Source organism: Pongo pygmaeus, chromosome 9 (assembly GCF_028885625.2).
Source record: "Pongo pygmaeus isolate AG05252 chromosome 9, NHGRI_mPonPyg2-v2.0_pri, whole genome shotgun sequence".
NCBI lineage: Eukaryota > Metazoa > Chordata > Mammalia > Primates > Hominidae > Pongo > Pongo pygmaeus.
In genome coordinates, this window is record NC_072382.2 from 9,603,616 (window position 1) to 9,622,701 (window position 19,086).

The 19,086-nt window shown below is 51.0% G+C and overlaps 3 protein-coding genes across 7 annotated transcripts in view; 1 reads left to right on the forward strand and 2 right to left on the reverse strand.

Annotated features, from left to right (window-relative positions):
• VPS51 (VPS51 subunit of GARP complex) overlaps positions 1-7,593 on the reverse strand; it is a 25,115-nt gene extending 17,522 nt beyond the window's left edge. For 2 of the 4 annotated variants that reach the window (XM_063671726.1, XM_063671725.1), the window contains exons 1-2: positions 7,200-7,523; positions 6,554-6,683 (exon numbers count right to left, since the gene is read on the reverse strand). In XM_063671726.1, coding sequence (XP_063527796.1) covers positions 6,554-6,683; positions 7,200-7,499 — 430 coding nt within the window. In that variant the 5' untranslated portion in view covers positions 7,500-7,523. Of the gene's footprint in view, positions 1-6,553; positions 6,684-7,199 lie in introns of all 4 variants that reach the window. The other 2 variants (XM_054437501.2, XM_063671724.1) reach the window with 2 other exon arrangements.
• Positions 7,594-14,506: 6,913 nt separating this feature from the next.
• TMEM262 (transmembrane protein 262) lies at positions 14,507-15,297 on the forward strand. Of its 2 annotated transcripts, none has more exons than XM_054437531.1 (3): positions 14,507-14,815; positions 14,923-15,022; positions 15,142-15,297. In XM_054437531.1, exons 1-3 carry the CDS (start codon positions 14,642-14,644, stop codon positions 15,216-15,218), a joined length of 351 nt encoding a protein of 116 aa, XP_054293506.1. In that variant the 5' UTR covers positions 14,507-14,641; the 3' UTR covers positions 15,219-15,297. The 2 variants fall into 2 exon arrangements, with proteins under 2 accessions (XP_054293506.1, XP_054293507.1); XM_054437532.1 differs by having other exon boundaries at positions 14,596-14,815; positions 14,923-14,990; positions 15,142-15,244.
• On the reverse strand, positions 15,275-18,961 carry ZFPL1 (zinc finger protein like 1). The gene is made up of 7 exons (XM_054437523.2): positions 18,858-18,961; positions 18,432-18,543; positions 17,065-17,258; positions 16,884-16,956; positions 16,602-16,748; positions 16,243-16,360; positions 15,275-15,745 (listed from the first exon to the last, which is right to left on the reverse strand). Exons 1-7 carry the CDS (start codon positions 18,957-18,959, stop codon positions 15,559-15,561), a joined length of 933 nt encoding a protein of 310 aa, XP_054293498.1. The 5' UTR covers positions 18,960-18,961; the 3' UTR covers positions 15,275-15,558.
• Positions 18,962-19,086: the final 125 nt, after the last annotated feature.

The following is a 19,086-nucleotide window of genomic DNA, read 5'->3' on the forward strand; positions in this document are numbered from 1 at the left end:
CACCCGAGTAGCTGGGACTACAGGCACCCGCCACTACGCCCGGCTAATTTTTTGTATTTTTAGTAGAGACGGGGTTTCACCCTGTTAGCCAGGATGGTCTCGATCTCCTGACCTTGTGATCCGCCCGACTAGGCCTCCCAAAGTGCTGGGATTACAGGCATGAGCCACCGCACCTGGCTATAGTTTGTGTTCTTTGTTGTATATAGTCACTAAAATCTTTACTTAGCCAGCTTGGTGGTCAGCTAATAATTGAACAGCAATTTCCTTAAATGCCTGGAACCGGCCAGGTATGGTGGCAGGCACCTGTAATCTTAGGTTTACACAGCTACTTAGGAGGCTGAGGCAGGAGAATCACGTGAACCCGGGAGGCAGAGGTTGCAGTGAGCCGAGATCGCACCACTGCACTCCAGCCTGGACGACAAGAGCAAAACTCCGTCTCAAAAATAAATAAATTAATTAAAATAAAAAATTAAATGCCTGGAACCAATAAATCTCTCTGTCTTTGCTGAGGGGCTCTGTGTGCGTGTTTTGGCACACCTAAAACACTCAGCCAGACAGTTTCTAACTTGGCCTTAGCCTTCACTTCCTGCCTGTGCAGAAATGCCTCAAGATGAGCCAGGCATGAGAGCTTAGGGCATTCTCAGGTCTTTCCTGAGCAAACATACAGCCCTACAAAAGCATGTGGCCTTCAGGCTTCCCGGGAATATGTCAGAGCTTGTCAGAGCCGCTGTGGGTATCTCATTCCTCGGCTTTGCATTAAGGCTTTTTGGTTAGTCTACATCTGTACCAACTATTATCCAGCAACTGGGCAGTCACAACATTGGCCTATAATTATTTTGACAATTAAAAAGCCCTGGTGGCCAGGCATGGTGGCTCACACCTATAATCCCAGCACTTTGGGAGGCTGAGGTGGGAGAACTGCTTGAGCCCAGGAGTTCAAGACCAGCCTGAGCAACATAGTGAGACTTCTTCTCTAAAAATAAACAAACAAAATTAGCCGGGCATGGTGGCGTGCCCCTGTGGTCCCAGCTACTCAGGAGGCTGAGGTGGGGGGATGGCTTGAGCCCAGAAGGTTGAGCCTGCAGTGACCCATGATCGCAGCACTGCACTCCAGCCTGGGTGACAGACCAAGACCCTGTGTCAAAAACAAACAAAAAGCCCCCATGAAAGGCTTTTAGCATAGGGTATCCTCTAAGTCAGTCAAATAAAGACAAGTCTGTGGTGTGGAATCTCTCAAAAAACCACTGGATAGGTCAAATGATGAACGTCTTTGGGCATGAGGCTTTGAAAGAGCCCTTGCTCCGCTCTATTCCACCTAGTACCAGCAATATGTGCTGTGTTTGTTTGTTTGATTTTTGAGATGGAGTCTCGCTCTGTCGCCCAGGCTGGAGTGCAGTGGTGCGATCTCGGCTCACTGCAACCTTTGCCTCCTGGGTTCAAGCAATTCTTTGCCTCAGCCTCCCGAGTAGCTGGGATTACAGGCGCCCACCACCACGCCCGACTAATTTTTGTATTTTTAGTAGAGACAGGGTTTCACCATGTTACCCAGGCCGGTCTCGAACTCCTGACCTCAAGTGATCTGCCCGACTCGGCCTCCCAAAGTGCTGGGATTACAAGGCATGAGCCACCGCACCCAGCCATGAGCTGCTATTTTATTTATTTATTTATTTATTTTTACTGAGACGGAGTCTCGCTCTGTCGCCCAGGCTGGGGGGCAGTGGTGTGATCTCGGCTCACTGCAACCTCTGCCTCCTGGGTTCAAGCAATTATCCTGCCTCAGCCTCCTGAGTAGTTGGGGTTACAGGCGCCTGCCACCACGCCCAACTAATTTCTGTATTTTTAGTAGAGACGGGGGTTTCACCATGTTGGTCAGGCTGGTCTCAAACTGCTGACCTCATGATCTGCCCGCCTTGGCCTCCCAAAGTGCTGGGATTACAGGCATGAGCCACCACACCTGGCCTGAGCTGTTATTTTTTAAAGGCTACAGCTGAGTTGGAGAGCAAGCAGTGGGGCTAGGGTAAGTTCAAACTCCACAGTGTTCCCTATTCTTACCAAGATTCAGCTGTTTTTCTTAAATAAATATTCCCTGGATTGCTTGCTGCAAACCTTGGTTAATTTCCAGAATTCGGAAAAAGTTGTTTCTGACTATTCTGGCTAGATTTTTCATGGTTTTTTTTTTTTTTTTGAGAATGAGTCTTATTCTGTCACCCAGGCTGGAGGACAATGGTGTGATCTTGGTTCACTGCAATCTCCACCTCCTGGGTTCAAGCAATTCTCTCCTGCCTCAGTCTCCCGAGTAGCTGGGATTACAGGTGCCCGCCACCACAACTGGCTATTTTTTTATTTTTTGTTTTTGAGATGGAGTCACCCTCTGTCCCCCAGGCTGGAGTGTAGTGGCTCGATCTTGGCTCACTGTAACCTCTGCTTCCCAGGTTCAAGCGATTCTCCTGCCTCAGCCTCCCTGAGTACCTGGGATTACAGGCACCTGCCACCATGCCTGGCTAATTTTTGTATTTTTAGTAGAGATGGGTTTTCACCTTGTTGGCCAGGCTGGTCTTGAACTCCTGACCTCAGGTGATCCACCGCCTCGGCCTCCCAAAGTGCTAGGATTACAGGTGTGAGCCACTGCCCCCAGCCTAATTTTTTTCATTGCTTTTATGGAGGATAAAAATATTTAATGTATTTACTCCAGCATTTTTGCTGATGTCACTCCAGAACCTCACCGCCCACATTTGTAAATGAAATCTTACTGGAATACAGCCATGTTCTTTCATTTGCATACTGGCTATGATGCTTTCAGGCTACAATGGCAAAGTCGAGTAGCTGCAAGAGACCAGATAGTCCGTAAAGCCTAAAATACTTTTTGGTCCTTTTCAGAAAAAAAGTTTGACAACCCCTGGTTTGTGGTCTAGCCCTGCTCGCTTCATTCCCAACGTTCTTCCTGCACAGGAGAGCTTTCCCAGGGCCTCGGCATAGGTTGTTTCATGAGTCTGTTTATTAACCGTCTCTTTCTCTAGAATGTATGTTCTGTGACAGCTTAATATTGTCTTGTTTGCTGCTATATCCACCATTCAGTGCTTAAGCTGAAAGCCAGGGGTCATTCTTTACATCCAGAGTTCCTCAATACCAGAGCTGTCCACACCCCAGTCTGCTTATCACTGTTCAATTTCACCATTACCATCTTGGTGTCAGATCTCAGAATCTCTGGCCCAACTATTGATATGATGGCCTCGCTTCTGCCACCTCTCCAACCCATTCCTTTTTTTTTTTTGAGACAGTGTCTCGCTCTGTCACCCAGGTTGGAGCGCAGTGGCCCGATCTTGGCTCACTGCAAGCTCCGCCTCCCAGTTTCACGCCATTCTCCTGCCTCAGCCTCCTGGGTAGCTGGGACTACAGGCGCCTGCCACCACGCCCAGCTAATTTTTTGTATTTTTAGTAGAGACAAGGTTTCACCATGTTAGCCAGGAGGGTCTCGATCTCCTGACCTCGTGATCCACCCACCTCGGCCTCCCAAAGTGCTGGGATTACAGGCGTGAGCCACCGCCCCCAGCCCCCCACCCCCTTTTTTTTTTTTTTTTTTGAGATGTAATTTCACTCTTGTTGGCCAGGCTGGAGTGCAATGGCACAATCTCGGCTCACTGCAACCTCCGCCCCCTGGGTTCAAGCAATTCTCCTGCCTCAGCCTCCCAAGTAGCTGGGATTACAGCTGTCCGCCACTACACCTGGCTAATTTGTTGTATTTTTAGTAGAGATGGGGTTTCACCATGTTGGCCAGCCTGGTCTCAAATGCCTGATCCACCCATCTCGGCCTCCCAGAGTGCTAGGATTATAGGCATGAGCCACCACACCTGGCTTTTTTTTTTTTTTTTTTTTTGAGACTAGGTCTTGCTCTGTCACCCAGGCTAGAGTGCAATGGTGAGATTATAGCTCACTGCAATCTCCAACTCCTGGGCTCATGTGATCTACCCACCTTAGCCTCCCCAAGTAGCTGGGTTTAATCTAACAAGTGTGTGCCACCATACCCGGCTATTTTTTTTTTCTAGATATCGGGTCTCACCATGTTGCCCAGGCTGGTCTCAAACTCCTGGGCTCAAGTGATCCTCCCACCTCAGCCTTCCAAAGTGCAAGGATTACAGGCATGAGCCATTGTGCTCAGCCCCATCCATTCCTGCCAGTGCAGCTGGAGGAATCTATTCAAACCAGAAATCTGAGCACATCACTCATTTGTTTTAGCTCTCTGTGGATAAAAGCCAAATCCCTAACCCATTCTGGAAGGTTTCTAGTTAAACTGCACATCTACTACCTACCTGTCTCTGCCCACATCCTGCTTCCCCTCCTGCTACCATAGATGAGCTCCCGGCCCTTTGCTAAGGCCGACGCCTCCATCCCTGCTCTGTTCCACCCCCCTCATTCCTGAGACCTAGTTCCTTTCTCATTTTTCTCTCTCTCTCTTGCCCAGTCAACACACACTCCATGCTACATTACTTTCCTGAGTGTCTCGCCCAAGTCTATCAAATCCATGTCTTGAAACACCTTCCTCACGCAACCTCCACCTCCTGGGTTCAAGCGATTCTCCTGCCTCAGCCTCATGAGTAGCTTGGACTACAGGCATGCGCCACCTTGCTCAGCTAATTTTTGTATTTTTAGTAGAGACAGGGTTTCACCATGTTGGCCAGGCTGGTCTTGAACTCCTAGCCTCAAGTGATCCACCCGCCTCAGCCTCCCAAAGTGCTGGGATCATGGGTGAGAACCCCATGACCGGCCCCTCACTTAAGCTTCTAAGACATCAATGCTCCTGGTTATCCTCGCACTTTTCCAAATGTTTGTTCCTTTTGTGGGATGTACAAAAAGAGCTAAGTCTCAAAATATTATCATACACATTCCAACAAATGGAAAATGTAATCTTACTAAATTCCTGTGAGAAATATCTCAGCACAGAAACTATGATTTCTTGCCATTTTGATGCTGGTATTAGCTAACAGAAAGGTGCCTACTCATGGAATCTGCTTCAAATCAAATAAAAGAACAATGTGTATAGGTTACCACACCCACCACTGTGACACGAGAGTAACAGACATCAGAATGCAACCCCAGAGATGCTCCCAGAACTTTCCACAGGCTGCAGGTAAACCCTTCAGATCTGGCTCCTGGACTTACTACACGTGGGTGTACAATTACTACAAAAGTCTGAGTAGTACATCTCCTCAAAACAGCACAGAAGCTAGTGTGGAAAATAGTGGAACACTGTCTGGCACTAGAGAATAAAGAGGACAGAAGGAAAAAAAAGCCTCGACATGATCTTTGTGTCCCTTAATATCATGCATCTTCTCTCTTTGCTTAGTTAAGGAGGGAAGGAAGGGAGAAAGAAAGAAAGAGAGGGTCAAGACCACCTTTTCTTCTCTGGAGCAGAAAAGAAAGCTATCAATAATGAGAGAAACTACACCTTACCGAGGTTTCCTTGGTGTCAGAGATTCTTCTTCTTCTTATTATTTTTTTTTTCAGACAGAATCTTGCTCTGCTGCCTAGGCTGGAGTGCAGTGACGTGATCTTGGCTCACTGCAGCCTCCGCCTCCCAGGTTCAAGTGATTCTCTCACCTCAGCCTCCCGAGTAGCTGGGATTACAGGCGCCTGCCACCACACCCAGCTAATTTTTTTATTTTTAGTAGAGACGGGGTTTCACCATATTGGCCAGGCTGGTCTCGAACTCCTGACCTCAGGTGATCCACCTGCCTCGGCCTCCCAAAGTGCTAGGATTACAGGCATGAGCCACTGTGCCCAGCCCAGTGTCAGGGATCCTTCTTCAGATAGATATTTTCTTTTTTTTGAGACAGGGTCTTGCTCTGTTGCCCAAGTTGAAGTGACGTGGTACAAGCACAGCTCACTGCAGCCTCCACCTCCCAGGCTCATGTGATCCTCCCTCCTCAGTCTCCTGAGTAGCTGGGACTACAGGCATACGCCATCTTGTCTGGCTAATTTTTATTTTTTATTTTTTTGTAGAGATGGAGTCCCACTATATTTCCCAGGTCAATCTTAAACTCTTAGGCTCGAGTGATCCTCCCACTTCAGCCTCCCGAAGTGCTGGGATTACAGGCATGAGCCACCATGCCTGGCCTTTTAAGTGCTTCAGATAAATACATTTCATTTTAAAATTTTATTTTGGGCTGGGCCAGGGACTCACACCTGTAATCCCAGTGCTTTGGGAGGATCCAGAAGGATCACATGAGCCTGGGATGTCGAGGCTGCAGTGAAGCATGATCATGCTACTGCCCTCCAGCCTGGGAGACAGAACAAGACATTGTCTCTAAAAAATAAACAAATAATCTCCTTTTGTCTTTTCTCTCCTTTGGTACTTAAGACAACCCTCTGAGAGCAGCTATTATCTCTATAGTAGTCTGACAACGAAGGCTCAAAGGAAAGGAGGTGAGAATGGAATAATGTCAGAACAAGACTGGAATCTGAGTCTCCCCCCTCTAAATCCCTTGCTGGTTTTCCCAACACAGGTGGGAGAATGGGGGCTGTGAGACTTTGGAGGGTGTGTCCCCGTGGGGATCACCTGTGGCTGAGATGAACTTGTTGTAGTTCTCATAGACCAGGGTCTGCATGTCGCTGTCTAGAGCCCGGATCTGCCGCACCATGTCCGTCTCACTGTCCATCAGCTGGGCCAGAGGGCACTCTCTACGCAGCTGAAGAAGTTGGGTGGTTAGTGTTCGGGTCAGGAGGCATTCATGTCCCCCAGCCTTGCCTGCAGCTGATAGGCTTTCAGTGCAAGAAATCTCTGATCCCCACCCACCCCGCAAACCCGCGCCGGCTGTCAGGAATCCCAGGCATAGGGCCCTAAGTGGCCTAGCTCAGGGGTTACTAGGTTCAACCCTGTTTGGTGTTTGTCAGCATTTGAAATCCTGGGGCTCAGCCTAAGCCCAGCCCCGCGCCTGTCAACGCTTGGGCCACGCCCCCAATCCCGGGCCTATCACATCAGCCCAGGAGACCTCAGATGCCGCATCACCTTAGGCCAGTCCAGTCCTACTCACATCCCCTCAGAAGCCTGAGCTGCTCGTACTCCCTGGCCGAGGCTCGTCCTCTTATGAACCCCTGCTCCCCTCAACCTCACAAAATGTCGGAGGCATGATCTGGGGGAGCAACATAGCAGGTGCCTGGTTCCCTTCCCCCCTCCCCACACCCCCCACCCCCCGCACACACACCTTGTCTAGGTAAACTTCCGGGTCGAAGTGCGCCCCGTTCAGATCAGTCGGGTCCAGGGGGTCGGGCCCCGCGGGGCGTCCCGCTGCCTCCCCTTCCGAGAGGCCGTAGTAAAGCTTCAGCATCCCGTGCGCCTTCCGCCGACGCTCCGGGGCCTCCCCCTCGGGCCCTTCTGGGGAGTCTCCAGGTCCAGACCCCGGGCTAGGCCCGGCGGCAGCTGCCGCCGCCATCGTTCCAACTGCAGCCCACGGGCGTGAGGCTGGAAAGGAAGGGGACGGGGAAGAGGCACTTCCGGGAGCCATAAAGTTGTTGTTGAAACGAGGCAGTCCTTCAGGTGAAACGTCCCCCTGCAGCCCTAGGTCCTTCGAGACTAGAGTTCCCCCGCACCTGTCTTCCCCGGGTGCAAAGGTTCCGGGAGAGCCCTGAATTCCCCCCGTTTCCTGGGTGGAAGCATTTTGCGGAACTGCCTGGGGTTGCTGCTCTCCCAGAAGGGGGACGGGTAGTGGCTCCTCAACCTGCACTCCCGCAGGCAAGCAGCCCACGGAATATGTGCCCAGATGCAATGGACAAATGCGGGACGTGAGGCCAGAGTAGAGTGTTCCTGGGATCCTGCCACTGTCTGGAGACCTGGGCAGTGGCTCAGTTTATCCCATTCCTAAAATTGGGGTATATACTTCACAGGTGGGCTACGAAGATTAAATGCATGTACACTATTCTGTACCATGCCTCTAGCGTAGTTCTTCTTAGGGCCTGGTCCTCTGACGTGCATCAGAATTGCCTTCAGGACTATCGGTAGCGCATTATAAGTCTCTGCGCTGAGCTGCGCCGGGCACTCCCGTAATCCCAGCACTGGGGAGGCCGAGGCGGGTGGATCGCTTGAGCCCAGGAGTTGGAGACCAGCCTGGGCAAAATGGCGAAACTCCGTCTCTATAAAAAAAAAATACAGGCCGGGCGCGGTGGCACACGCCTGTAATCCCAGCACTTAGGGAGGCCAGGGGGGGGCGGGTGGATCACAAGGTCAGGAGTTCGAGACCAGCCTGGCCAATATGGTGACACCCCCTTCTCTATTAAAAATACAAAAATTAGCTGGGTGTGGTGGCGCGCGCCTGTAGTCTCAGCTACTCGGAGACTGAGGCAGAAGAATCGCTTGAACCCGGTAGGCAGAGGTTGCAGTGTGCCTAGATCTTGCCACTGCACTCCAGCCTGGATGACAGAGTGAGACTCTGTCTCAAAAAAACAAAACAAAAATTAGGCAGGATGATGGCGCACGCCTGTGGTCCCAGCTACTCGGGAGGCTGAGATGGGAGAATTGCTTGAGCTGTGATGGTGCCACTGCGCTCCAGCCTGGGCGACAGAGCAAGAAAAAAAAAAGACTGGGATTCTCCCAGATCTAGCTTCTTTTTAGAAAGTTCCCAAGTAGTTCTGATACACACTCACATTTAAGAACCCCTAAGGCCGGGCACAGTGGCTCATGCCTGTAATCCCAGCACTTTGGAAGGCAGAGGTGGGAGAATTGATTGAGCCCAGGAGGTCAATACTGGCCTGGACAACGTAGTGAGACGTGCCCCCTCTCTATTATTGAAAAAAAAAAAAAGAACAGACTCAGCAGAGCTTAAGTGACTGATGGAATGTGCTGAGTGAAGGGTTGGGTGGAAATGTGGAGGATAACTCTCAGGGTTCTCTTTTCCTTTTTTTTTTTTTTTTTTTTTTGAGTCGGGGTTTTGCTCTGTCATCCAGGCTGGAGTGCAGTGGTACTATCTTTGGCTCACTCCAGCCTTGACCTCCCCTCCCACCTCAGCCTCCTGAGCTGCTCTCCCAGGGTTCTGACTTGGACAAAAGTGCAGCTGTGCACAAAGGTGAAGAGCTCGTGAAGACAGAGAACGATCTGGAGTTCAGATTAGGACACAGAGTTGGAATGGAGGAAAAAGAGAAAAAGACTTTCTTCATCAAAGTGGCCCTTGAAACATTATGTATGAAGGGCTGTTGGAGGAAGGTTGGAATGGAAAAACTCACTGGTTTACTTGTTCTTTGCCAGGGATCCTGCAGGCCAAACACAGCTCACCACCTGTTTTCATATGGCCTGTGAGCTAGAATGGTTTTCTCATTTGTAAATGGTTGGGAAAAAAAATAACATTTCATGACACCTGAAAATCATATGCAGTTCATATCCCATTTTCCGTAACTCTTATTGGAACACAGTCACGCCCATTTTTTAACATATGATCTATGGCTGCTTTTGCTCTATAAGAGCAGAGTTGAGGCTAGGCACGGTGGCTCATGCCTGTAATCCCAGCACTTTGGGAGGCCAAAGCAGGCAGATCACCTGAGGTCAGGAGTTCAAGACCAGCCTGGCTAACATGGTGAAATCCCATCTCTACTAAAAATACAAAAACTTAGCCGGGCGTGGTGGTGGGTGCCTGTAGTCCCAGCTACTTGGGAGGCTGAGGCGGGAGAATCGCTTGAACCCAGGAGGTTGCAGTGAGTCGAGATCACACCATTGCACTCCAGCCTGGGCGACAAGAGCAAAACTCCATCTCAAAAAAAAAAACAAAAAAAAACCCCCAAACAACAACAACAAAAAACACAGAGCAGAGTTGAGTAGCTACGACAGAGACTGCATGGTCCTCCAAACCTAAAATATTTACTATTTTACAGAAAAAGTTTGCTGACCTCTGAATCAATGGGATATCTAGAAACCATTTAAAATACTTGATTTCAGCCTATGAAGCTATAATCTTAAGAAAATGAAAAAGGGTATAGATTGAGGTCTACTTCAAGAAGTCTATAAACATTTTTAAAAGTTGGAGAATAGTGTTAAGAAAAATCATCCAGGTAGGGCATGGTGGCTCACGCCTATAATCTCAGCAATTTGGGAGGCCGAGGTGGGCATATCACCTGAGGTTGGGAGTTCGACACCAGCCTGACCAACGTGGAGAAACCCAGTCTCTACTAAAAATACAAAATTAGGCTGGGCGCAGTGGCTCACGCCTGTAATCCCAGCACTTTGGGAGGCCAAGGTGGGCGGATCACCTGAGGTTGGGGGTTCGAGACCAGCCTGACCAACATGGAGAAACCCCGGCTCTACTAAAAATACAAGATTAGCTGGGCTTGGTGGTGCATGCCTGTAATCCCAGCTATTCAGGAGGCTGAGACAGGAGAATCGCTTGAACCCGGGAGGCTGAGGTTGCGGTGAGCTGAGATTGCACCATTGCACTCCAGCCTGGGCAACAAGAGCAAAACTCTGTCTCAAAAAAAAAAAAAAAAAGGAAAAATCCAAAAATTGGAAGTCCAAGAGTGTAGTGTGTCCTTTCATTGTCACACTGGGGCATCGTTTCAGAAGCCCTCCCAGGGATTATTTACCCACAAGAATACACAGTTGTTTGATTTTGCTATTCACTAGTAAGGTATATAGACTGAAATTACAAGGAGATATTGTCCAGGAGAGATGAAAAACAAGTAAATCCAGTAGAAAAACTAACCTCAAAGGGTATAATTTTTTTCATGTAGGACATCCATTGCATTTTGCATCTAACCTAGTAATCGTATGCTACCATTCTTCTTTATTTTATTTTATTTGAGACTTGCTCTGTCACCCAGGCTGAAATACAATGGTGCGATCTCAAGCTCACTGCAACCTCTGCCTCCCAGGTTCAAGTGATTCTCCTGCCTCAGCCTCCTGAGTAGCTGAGATTACAGGTGCATACCACCATGCCCAGCTAGTTTTTTTGTATTTTTAGTAGAGACAGGGTTTCACTATGTTAGCCAGGCTGGTCTCGAACTCCTGACCTCAGGTGATCCACCCACCTCGGCCTCCCAAAGTGCTAGGATTACAGGGATAAGCCACCGCGCCTGGCCTAACATTCCTCTTTAAATGCTTGTCCTGTGCAGCTCCTCATGTGCATTACCACCTTACCAAGTGGAAATCCCCTCACTGATGAGTTAAAGATTTTTTTTTTTTTTTTCGAGACAAGGTCTCACTATGCCCCCAGGCCGGACTGCAATGATGCAAGCAGGGCTCGAATTCCTGGGCTCAAATGACCTTCCCGCCTCAGCCTCCCAAGTAGGGGGTACTATAGGCACGGGCCACCACAACCAGCTAATTTTATTTTTTTAAATTTTTAGTAGAGAGGAGGTCTCACTAGGTTGCCCAGGCTGGTCTCAAACTCCTGAGGTCAAGTGATCCTCTCACCTCAGCTTCCCAAAGTGCTGGGATTACAGGCGTGAGCCACCGCACCCGGCCTAATAAATCTTAGTTACGTGTTCATTCTATATTTAGACGTAGGTTTTAACTTTTTGAAAAGTACACTTCGACAAAACATATGATTTTTAAAAATGCTTTAAACTTATGCATGTATATGTACATCTAGATGTATGAAGTTACCATTACACAAAGAAGGGACCTAAAAGATGCCAAGTCACCAAACTGAGGAAGGGGGCAGTTCAGTGGTGGGGATGCAGCAGGGAGACTGTTACATTTTCCTCTGCATGCTCGTGTATTATGCAAATATTTTACAAGAACATATTCATATATACATATATGTGTATATATATATTTTTTTTTCTTGAGATGGAGTTTTGCTCTTGTTGCCCAGGCTGGAGTGCAATGGTGCAATCTTGGCTCACTGCAACCTCCACCTCCTAGGTTCAAGCGATTCTCCTGCCTCAGCCTCCCGAGTAGCTGGGATTACAGGCATGCGCCTCCATGCCCAGCTAATTTTGTTTTTGTTTTTGTTTTTTTGAGACAGAGTCTCGGTCTGTCGCCCAGGCTGGAGTGCAGTGGCTCAATCTCAGCTCAGTGCAACCTCTGCCTCCTGGGTTCAAGTGATTCACCTGTCTCAGCCTCCCAAGTAGCTGGGATTACAGGCATGCACCACCATACCCAGCTAATTTTTGTATTTTAGTAGAGACGGGGTTTCACCATGTTGGTCAGGCTGGTCTTGAACTCCCAACCTCGTGAACCGCCAGCCTCAGCCTCCCAAAGTGCTGGGATTACAGGTGTGAGCCACTGTGCCCAGCTTAATTTTGTATCTTTAGTAGAGACAGGGTTTCTCCATGTTGTTCAGACTGGTCTCAAACTCCCGTCCTCAGGTCATTTGCCCGCTTCAGCCTCCCAAAGTGCTGGGATTACAGGTGTGAGCCACCGCGCCCGGCCCATATTCATATATTACATGTATATAATTTTTTAAAATTAGGAGCTAGGGGTGGGCACAGTGGCTCACACCTCCAAACCCAGTACTTTGGGAGGCCAAAGGGAGTGGATCACCTGAGGTCAGGAGTTCAAGAAGAGCCTGGCCAACATAGTGAAATACTGTCTCTACTGAAAATACAAAAATTAGCTGGGTGTGGTGGTGGGTGCCTGTAATCCCGGCTACTTGGGAGACTAAGGCATGAGAATCACTTGAACCCGGGAGGCGGAGGTTGCAGTGAGCCAAGATCATGCCACTGCACTCCAGTCTGCGCGATAGAGTGAGACTGTGTCTCAAAAATAAAATAAAATTAGGAGCTAGGAACTTTAATCTATAAAAGTTCATTTGTTTTCAAGTGAGAACTGAGGTCCAAACAATTGTTTCAACCGTGGGACCACAGCTGGGCCTTGGGGCATCAACCCTTTCATGTGGTTAGGATGGGGCTCTGAAGAACTATTGTGCTTGTCTGGAGACTGGGCAGCAAGCACAGACGGTGGGTGCAGGCTCTAATCCCACTGCTGGGAGACAGCCTGTGGGTCTTGGGCTGACCTGGGACCTAACTTTCGGGGCAAACAGTTGGGCAGGAGGCAGTGGGGTGGCTGAGTTCGAAATCAAGTCCTCTCCTCCTCCCTCTTCTCCTGCTTCAATCCCTGGGAGCTTTCATGTCACTCTACACCATTTCTGGCTGTTTTATTGGCATATTTTATTGACGGCCCTGGAGTTCTCACCTTTTTCTTTTCTTTTCTTTTTTTCTCTGTCACCCAGGTTGGAGTAAAGTGGAATGATCGTAGTTCACTGCAGCCTGGGACTCCTGGGGTCCAGCAATCCTCCCATCTCAGCCTCCTGAGTAGCTGGGACTAAAGGCACACACCACTACACTCAGCAATTTTTTTTTTTTTTTTTTAGCAATGGGGTCTTGCTGGCCAGAAGCGGTGGCTCACGCCTGTAATCCCAGCACTTTGGGAGGCCAAGGCAGGCGGATCACCTGAGGTTGGGAGTTCAAGACCAGCCTGACCAACATGGAGAAACCCTGTCTCTACTAAAAATACAAAATTAGCTGGGCGTGGTGGCACATGCCTGTAATCCTACTTGGGAGGCTGAGGCAGGAGAATCGCTTGAATCCAGAAGGCGGAGGTTGCGGTGAGCCGAGATCACGCCATCGCACTCCAGCCTGGGCAACAAGAGTGAAACTCCATCTCAAAAAAGAGAGAGATGGGGTCTTGCTGTCTCCCAAGCTGGTCTTGAACTCCTGGCCCAAGACAGTCCTCCCACCTGGGCCTCTGAAAGTGCTGGGGTTGCAGGTGGGAGCTACCACACCCAGCCTAGTTCTCATCTCTCATACGCACGGAGGAAATTTCTTCCTCCTGGCTCGCATTTGACCCTGGTCACTCAGCACAGCCTCGGGTAGCATCGGATCTTCATTTCACTACTGACTCCCTCCCTCGTTGGCTACAACAGCTTGAGGAAGACCATCCTCCCTCTGCCTCAGACTCAAGTGTCAAATACGACTTATGCCACCAGCCCCAGCTGTCTCATGGGACTCTTGGACTGACGGAGGTGAAAATGCTCCAAGCACCTGAAGGTGGCGGAGCGGAAAGCTGACCAGCATCAGGTCCTGTAAGAACATCTGGGGAGAGAATGGAAAAGCCAGGTGCCCTCTGGGCCACACTTGGGAAGGGCACGGGGAAGGTCCTGGGACAGCTCTGAAGAATCTGTTGATCCTTCCCTTCTCGTAATTCCTCTCCACCAGAGGGTAGAGCAAATACTTGGAACCTGGGATCCATCCCGGGCCTCCCCTCACCTGGGAATGCCTTCTAGCTATGCAGCTGGGTCCTAATCTCTCATCTGCCTAAGACTTGCTGTAAATCTAGACCATGCCCCTCAACTTTTCTGAGCCCCAGTTCTTCATCTGTAGACTGTGTTCACACTGCCTCCATTGTGGGAAAATTGAGACGTGTACAAAAGCGTCTAGAGTGAGTATGGGATAACTAGGGCTGCTGCCCCTTCGCCATTGCCACGGGTCCCTACTGATCTCACAATTCAAAGCACCCCTACCACCCATGAGGCACTCCTGTGTTGGCTGGAATCAGCCTGTGTTCTAGAATCTTGTCCCCCTCCCCCCCACTGTCCTCCTGGTTCTAGAATCCCACTGCTATTCCATACCAGGCACTCTAGAACCAGAGACTCTGCTGCTTTTCCTGGGCAGGGCCTGCTTGCTCCAGCTCTCAAGTCTGACTTGCATCTACGCTGTGGGCAAGATGCGGCTGCGAGACCGCATCGCCACGTTCTTCTTCCCAAAAGGCATGATGCTCACCACGGCTGCACTGATGCTCTTCTTCTTACACCTGGGAATCTTCATCAACGACTTGCACAACTTCTGCGTCACCTACCACTATGACCACATGAGCTTTCGCTACACGGTCGTCCTGATGGTAGGCTCAGGGCAGGCACGTAAGGGCTGGCTGCGGGAGACCTGAGGGGCTGATGGAAACCCCACTGTTGTGTGAGGGGGCCACTCTCCCACTGGATGGGCCTACAGTTCTCCCAGGTGATCAGCATCTGCTGGGCCGCCATGGGGTCACTCTACGCTGAGATGACAGAAAACAAGTACATCCGTTGCTCTGCCCTGACCATCCTGAGTGAGTGGCGGGAGGGGGAGGGTGTAAGAGGGAGCGGGGAGCTTTGGAACCCTGAGATGTGGCAAGGAGTAGCCAGGGAAGGGTACTGGGACTCATGGGGGGCTCTCTCCCCTGCCCAGTGCTCAACGGAGCCATGTTCTTCAACCGCCTGTCCTTGGAGTTTCTGGCCATCGAGTACCGGGAGGAGTTCCACTGAGGCCTGGGGAGTCAGAACAGGGCTGAGGAGGGGGAAGGAAAAGGCTGCCTCGGGTGTTTTAATAAAGTTGTTGTTTATTTCCACCTGCCAGCTCCTTCATGGGGTGAGGGGTCGGAGGCTGGAGACCCAGGAGGAAAGCAAGTCAAGACAAATGCTTGACCCACAGGGACTCCAGGCCTGGCCTGCAGCCACTCTGGTGAACTTGGCTTTGGGTCTGGGGTCTTAGTGTCTTAGGCTTGAGGGAGAGGGGCAGTGAAGAGGTGCCCTCAGCCTCCCCATTACCCCGCCTCTCCTCCACAGGACCCAAGTCCTAGGCTGGCCTAGCCACAAGCAAAGGGGCTCAGGAGGGGCCCACGCGGATGTGAGGGTTCATGAGTGGGTCCAGGTTGGGATCGCTGTCAGCTGCGGCCCGGCCTAGGCGAGACATGAGGGCAAGGAGGGCCAGGAAGCCCAGCAGTCCCAAGAGTAGCAGCAGCCCCGCCCGCTGGAGCAGGGTCAGCGGCCGCTTCCGAGACCCAGGCCGGCTCCTGGGGGGATGAGGGGAAAATCAGGTCAGGCCCCAGTCCCTGGTGGCCCCCACGGCTGGAGAGAAGCCCTGGTCACCACCCATTCCTGAGCCTCCATCTCCTCGTCTGTGCCTCAGGGATGATCACTCCTGCTCCTGCCACCACCATAGGGCATTATTGTGCAGCTCAAACCAGCTGAGGCGCATGACTGTATTCTGGAAACCACAGTGTGTCAGGTGTCGGGGAGAGTTACAAAGATTAGGGGGTGTCAGATCGGGAAAGGGCCTCAAAGAGCCTGAGTCCAAACCTCCTGTGTAGGAGGCACAGAGACAACCCCAGAGAGAAGCAAAACACAGCTTCTGCTGCACAGCCAAGGCCTCTCTGCACAGCCCCAGCACCAGGTACTGTTACTCCCCAGAACAAGCCCCTTTTGTCATGAAACCGTCCCTCCCAGGGCCTCTGGCTCCCACTCCCTCTCCACCCCTTCCTGGCATTCCGCCCTGCCTGACCCTGTGTACCTTAGCAGCTGGGCCAGCCAACCCAAGGCAGGCCGACGTCGGTACTTGTCATCGTCACAGTCTCCATGGAGGCCTGGTGTCCGGTCATCGTCCCGCGTATCATACACCTTCCTAGGGGCTACAGGGTGGGGCCACTAGCATCAATAGACCCAGGAAAACTGGCCGCTTTGGGGAGGGCTAGGGGGATCACCTGCTCTTCTCAGTCTGACAGAACATCTCAGAATTGTGAGGAGATAATGGCTGTGCCTGGATTAAGGAAAGGTTCCTCCAGGTGGGTCTCTGGATCCTCAAGCTCCCCCTACACGAACCACTCCACCCTCTTTCTATCCTTCTGTGGCCTGGATAACTCCCAGGCTCACCGTGAGTCAAGGGCTCAGGATTGCCCATGTGGATCACTGTGTGCTGCTCAGGCCGGCCTGGGGAAGTCGGGGGCCGGGGGGCCTGGCTGTAGAAGGCTGGGGCAGCAGAGGCACTGTCTACCTCCTCTGGTCCAGGGGTACTGCTGGCTGTGGGCGGAAAGAGAGCCGTCAGCAGAAGCAGTGGGTAGAGCTCAGGGGTAGAGCATGTGACTGCAGACCACGGGAGCTGTCAGCAGAGCAGGGAGGCTAAAGCCCAAACAGTCGGTGGAAGACACCACTTACCATTAAAGCTAGACCAGTCAGAGAAGTCAGACGTGTTGAGGGGCTCGGGCTCTGGGCTCACCACCTCATCGATCTGGAGGAAGGAATCTGGGTCACCAGGTTGCCTAGTACTGTCCCCACCCACCCATCTGGCTCAGGTGGGGCCCAGGGCAGATGGATGGTCAGACAGAGGGACTCTCACCAGAGGGAGGCCCAGTCCTGCCCGGGCCCAGTTGACTGTGGCCAGCTTCTCTCTCAGTGCAGAGGCCACGGGGCCAGCCAGGTTGGTTGGGGGGAAGATGGGGCCATTACAGCTGGGGCACTGGTAGCCGGCAGGTGCCGTGTTTCGGGGTAGCTGGGCAGCACGTTCATTGAGGCAGGCCCAGTGAAAGAGATCTTAGAGCCCATGAGACAGGGGAGAAGAGACATGAGGAAGAAGACACTTAGGGCTCCTAGCCTGGCAATAGCCCCCAGACCATGGCAGGACATATGGACACATGTGTGTGTGCCAGAGCCTTCTCCTCCCCGTCCTGTTCCCTAAAACGTCAGTCTTCTTGGCTACCACCATCTAAGTCCAGGCAGGTGCTACCAAGCTGTCCAGCTCACAGGGGTAAGTTTGGGTAGGAAGAAAACGCCACCTTCCCTTTCAGTGAGTCCTCTCTGGGCCTGCACTCATCATACTCTTTGGGCTAATGGCTAATAATGAACAGTTTCAGAAAAGGTTCCTCGATATACACACAGGCACACGTATGCATGTACACATCCCTGGGCACAAATGTACATGTGCTTATAAGCACATAATCAAACACAAGTGGCATTCCCTATATCTACACTATGGGCACAGGAGCCCTCACACATACACATCTACATGCTCACAGGTTTGCTAACAGGCACCCTCAACCATGCATTCTCTTGCACTCCCACAACACACCTGTGTTCATATGTTCACGTACATACATTTACCCATTCATTCACCCCAAGTACTAATCAACACACTAACACTCATTTAAACACACAATGTACATTAAGTGCCTGCAAGTACACACACGCACTCACAAGGAGAAACACATATGGAGTTGCCTCTTGCATGAGCTCCTTCAAAAACTGGAGCTAAGGCTCTTACCCCAGATTCAGGTCAAAGTCATGACACATATGTCTGCTGACTTCTTTTAGCTAACTTTAATGTGGGACACTCACTTCCTCTCTGTTTAGCCTTGGAATCAGTGGTGGATCCTGAATATCTGAAAGCGACATGCCGGTCTGGCTAGCTAATAGTCACAGCCACCAGCATACCCGTAAGCTTGACTGGTTCTCGCTCAAACCTCCAGATTGGCAGGGCTTAATTTTTAGGAGAGGAACTAGGAGCTTTAATTTTTAGGAAAGACAGGCCTAGAAAGGAAGAATAACTTGCCTGAACTTACACAGCAGGTAAGGAACTTTAACAGGACTAGAATCTGGGCTCTGAGACTTGGGGGACTCACTGTCCTGCTGCTTGAGGAGGGCCTGGAAATCAGTCACCAAGCTGGCCCCTGAGGCTGGCCTGATCCCCCCGAGATGCCAAGGCCTCACCATAGCAGACAAGGCGGGTCGTCTCTCGGCTGGCCAGGGGTATGTTGCACAGGCGGCAATTGGGGTTGTAGTCGCTATCTTGGAGCCATTGCAGGTAGGACTGGACGATGCACTGGAGTGGGAGAGAGATGTCACAACTGGTGCTGGGGCTGCTCAGCCTATCACCCCAAGGTCCGACTGTCTCTTTTTCTCTAGTCACAGAGGAGACTCATCCTTTCGTTTGTTCAATCAATAAATATTTATTGAGCACATACTGTGCGCCAGACTCTCTCTTGGGGGCGGGGGATATATCAGTGAACAAAATAAATCAAGTCCTTGCCCTTGTGGGGCTTACATTCTAGCGCGGGGCCCCTCATGGATTTGGAGGAAGCCAATACCGCCTTGCCCACCCAATGCCCTGCTCAGTCGCTCCCCTGAAGGCCCCACCTTGGCGTGATTGGCTACCAGGCAGTGCTCGCAGACGTTGACCCGATGTTCGAAGCAGAACAGGTTGGTCACCTTTCTCTTGGGGCACTTACAAAGCCCCATGATCGATCCTGGGAAAGGGGCCTGAGTTGGTAGGAAGTCAGGTTCTGGTGGCCACCACTACGCTCTCACCAGCCCAGTTTCCACTCTTAACTCCCCCAGACACCTCTCATATTCGCTCGATCCCAGA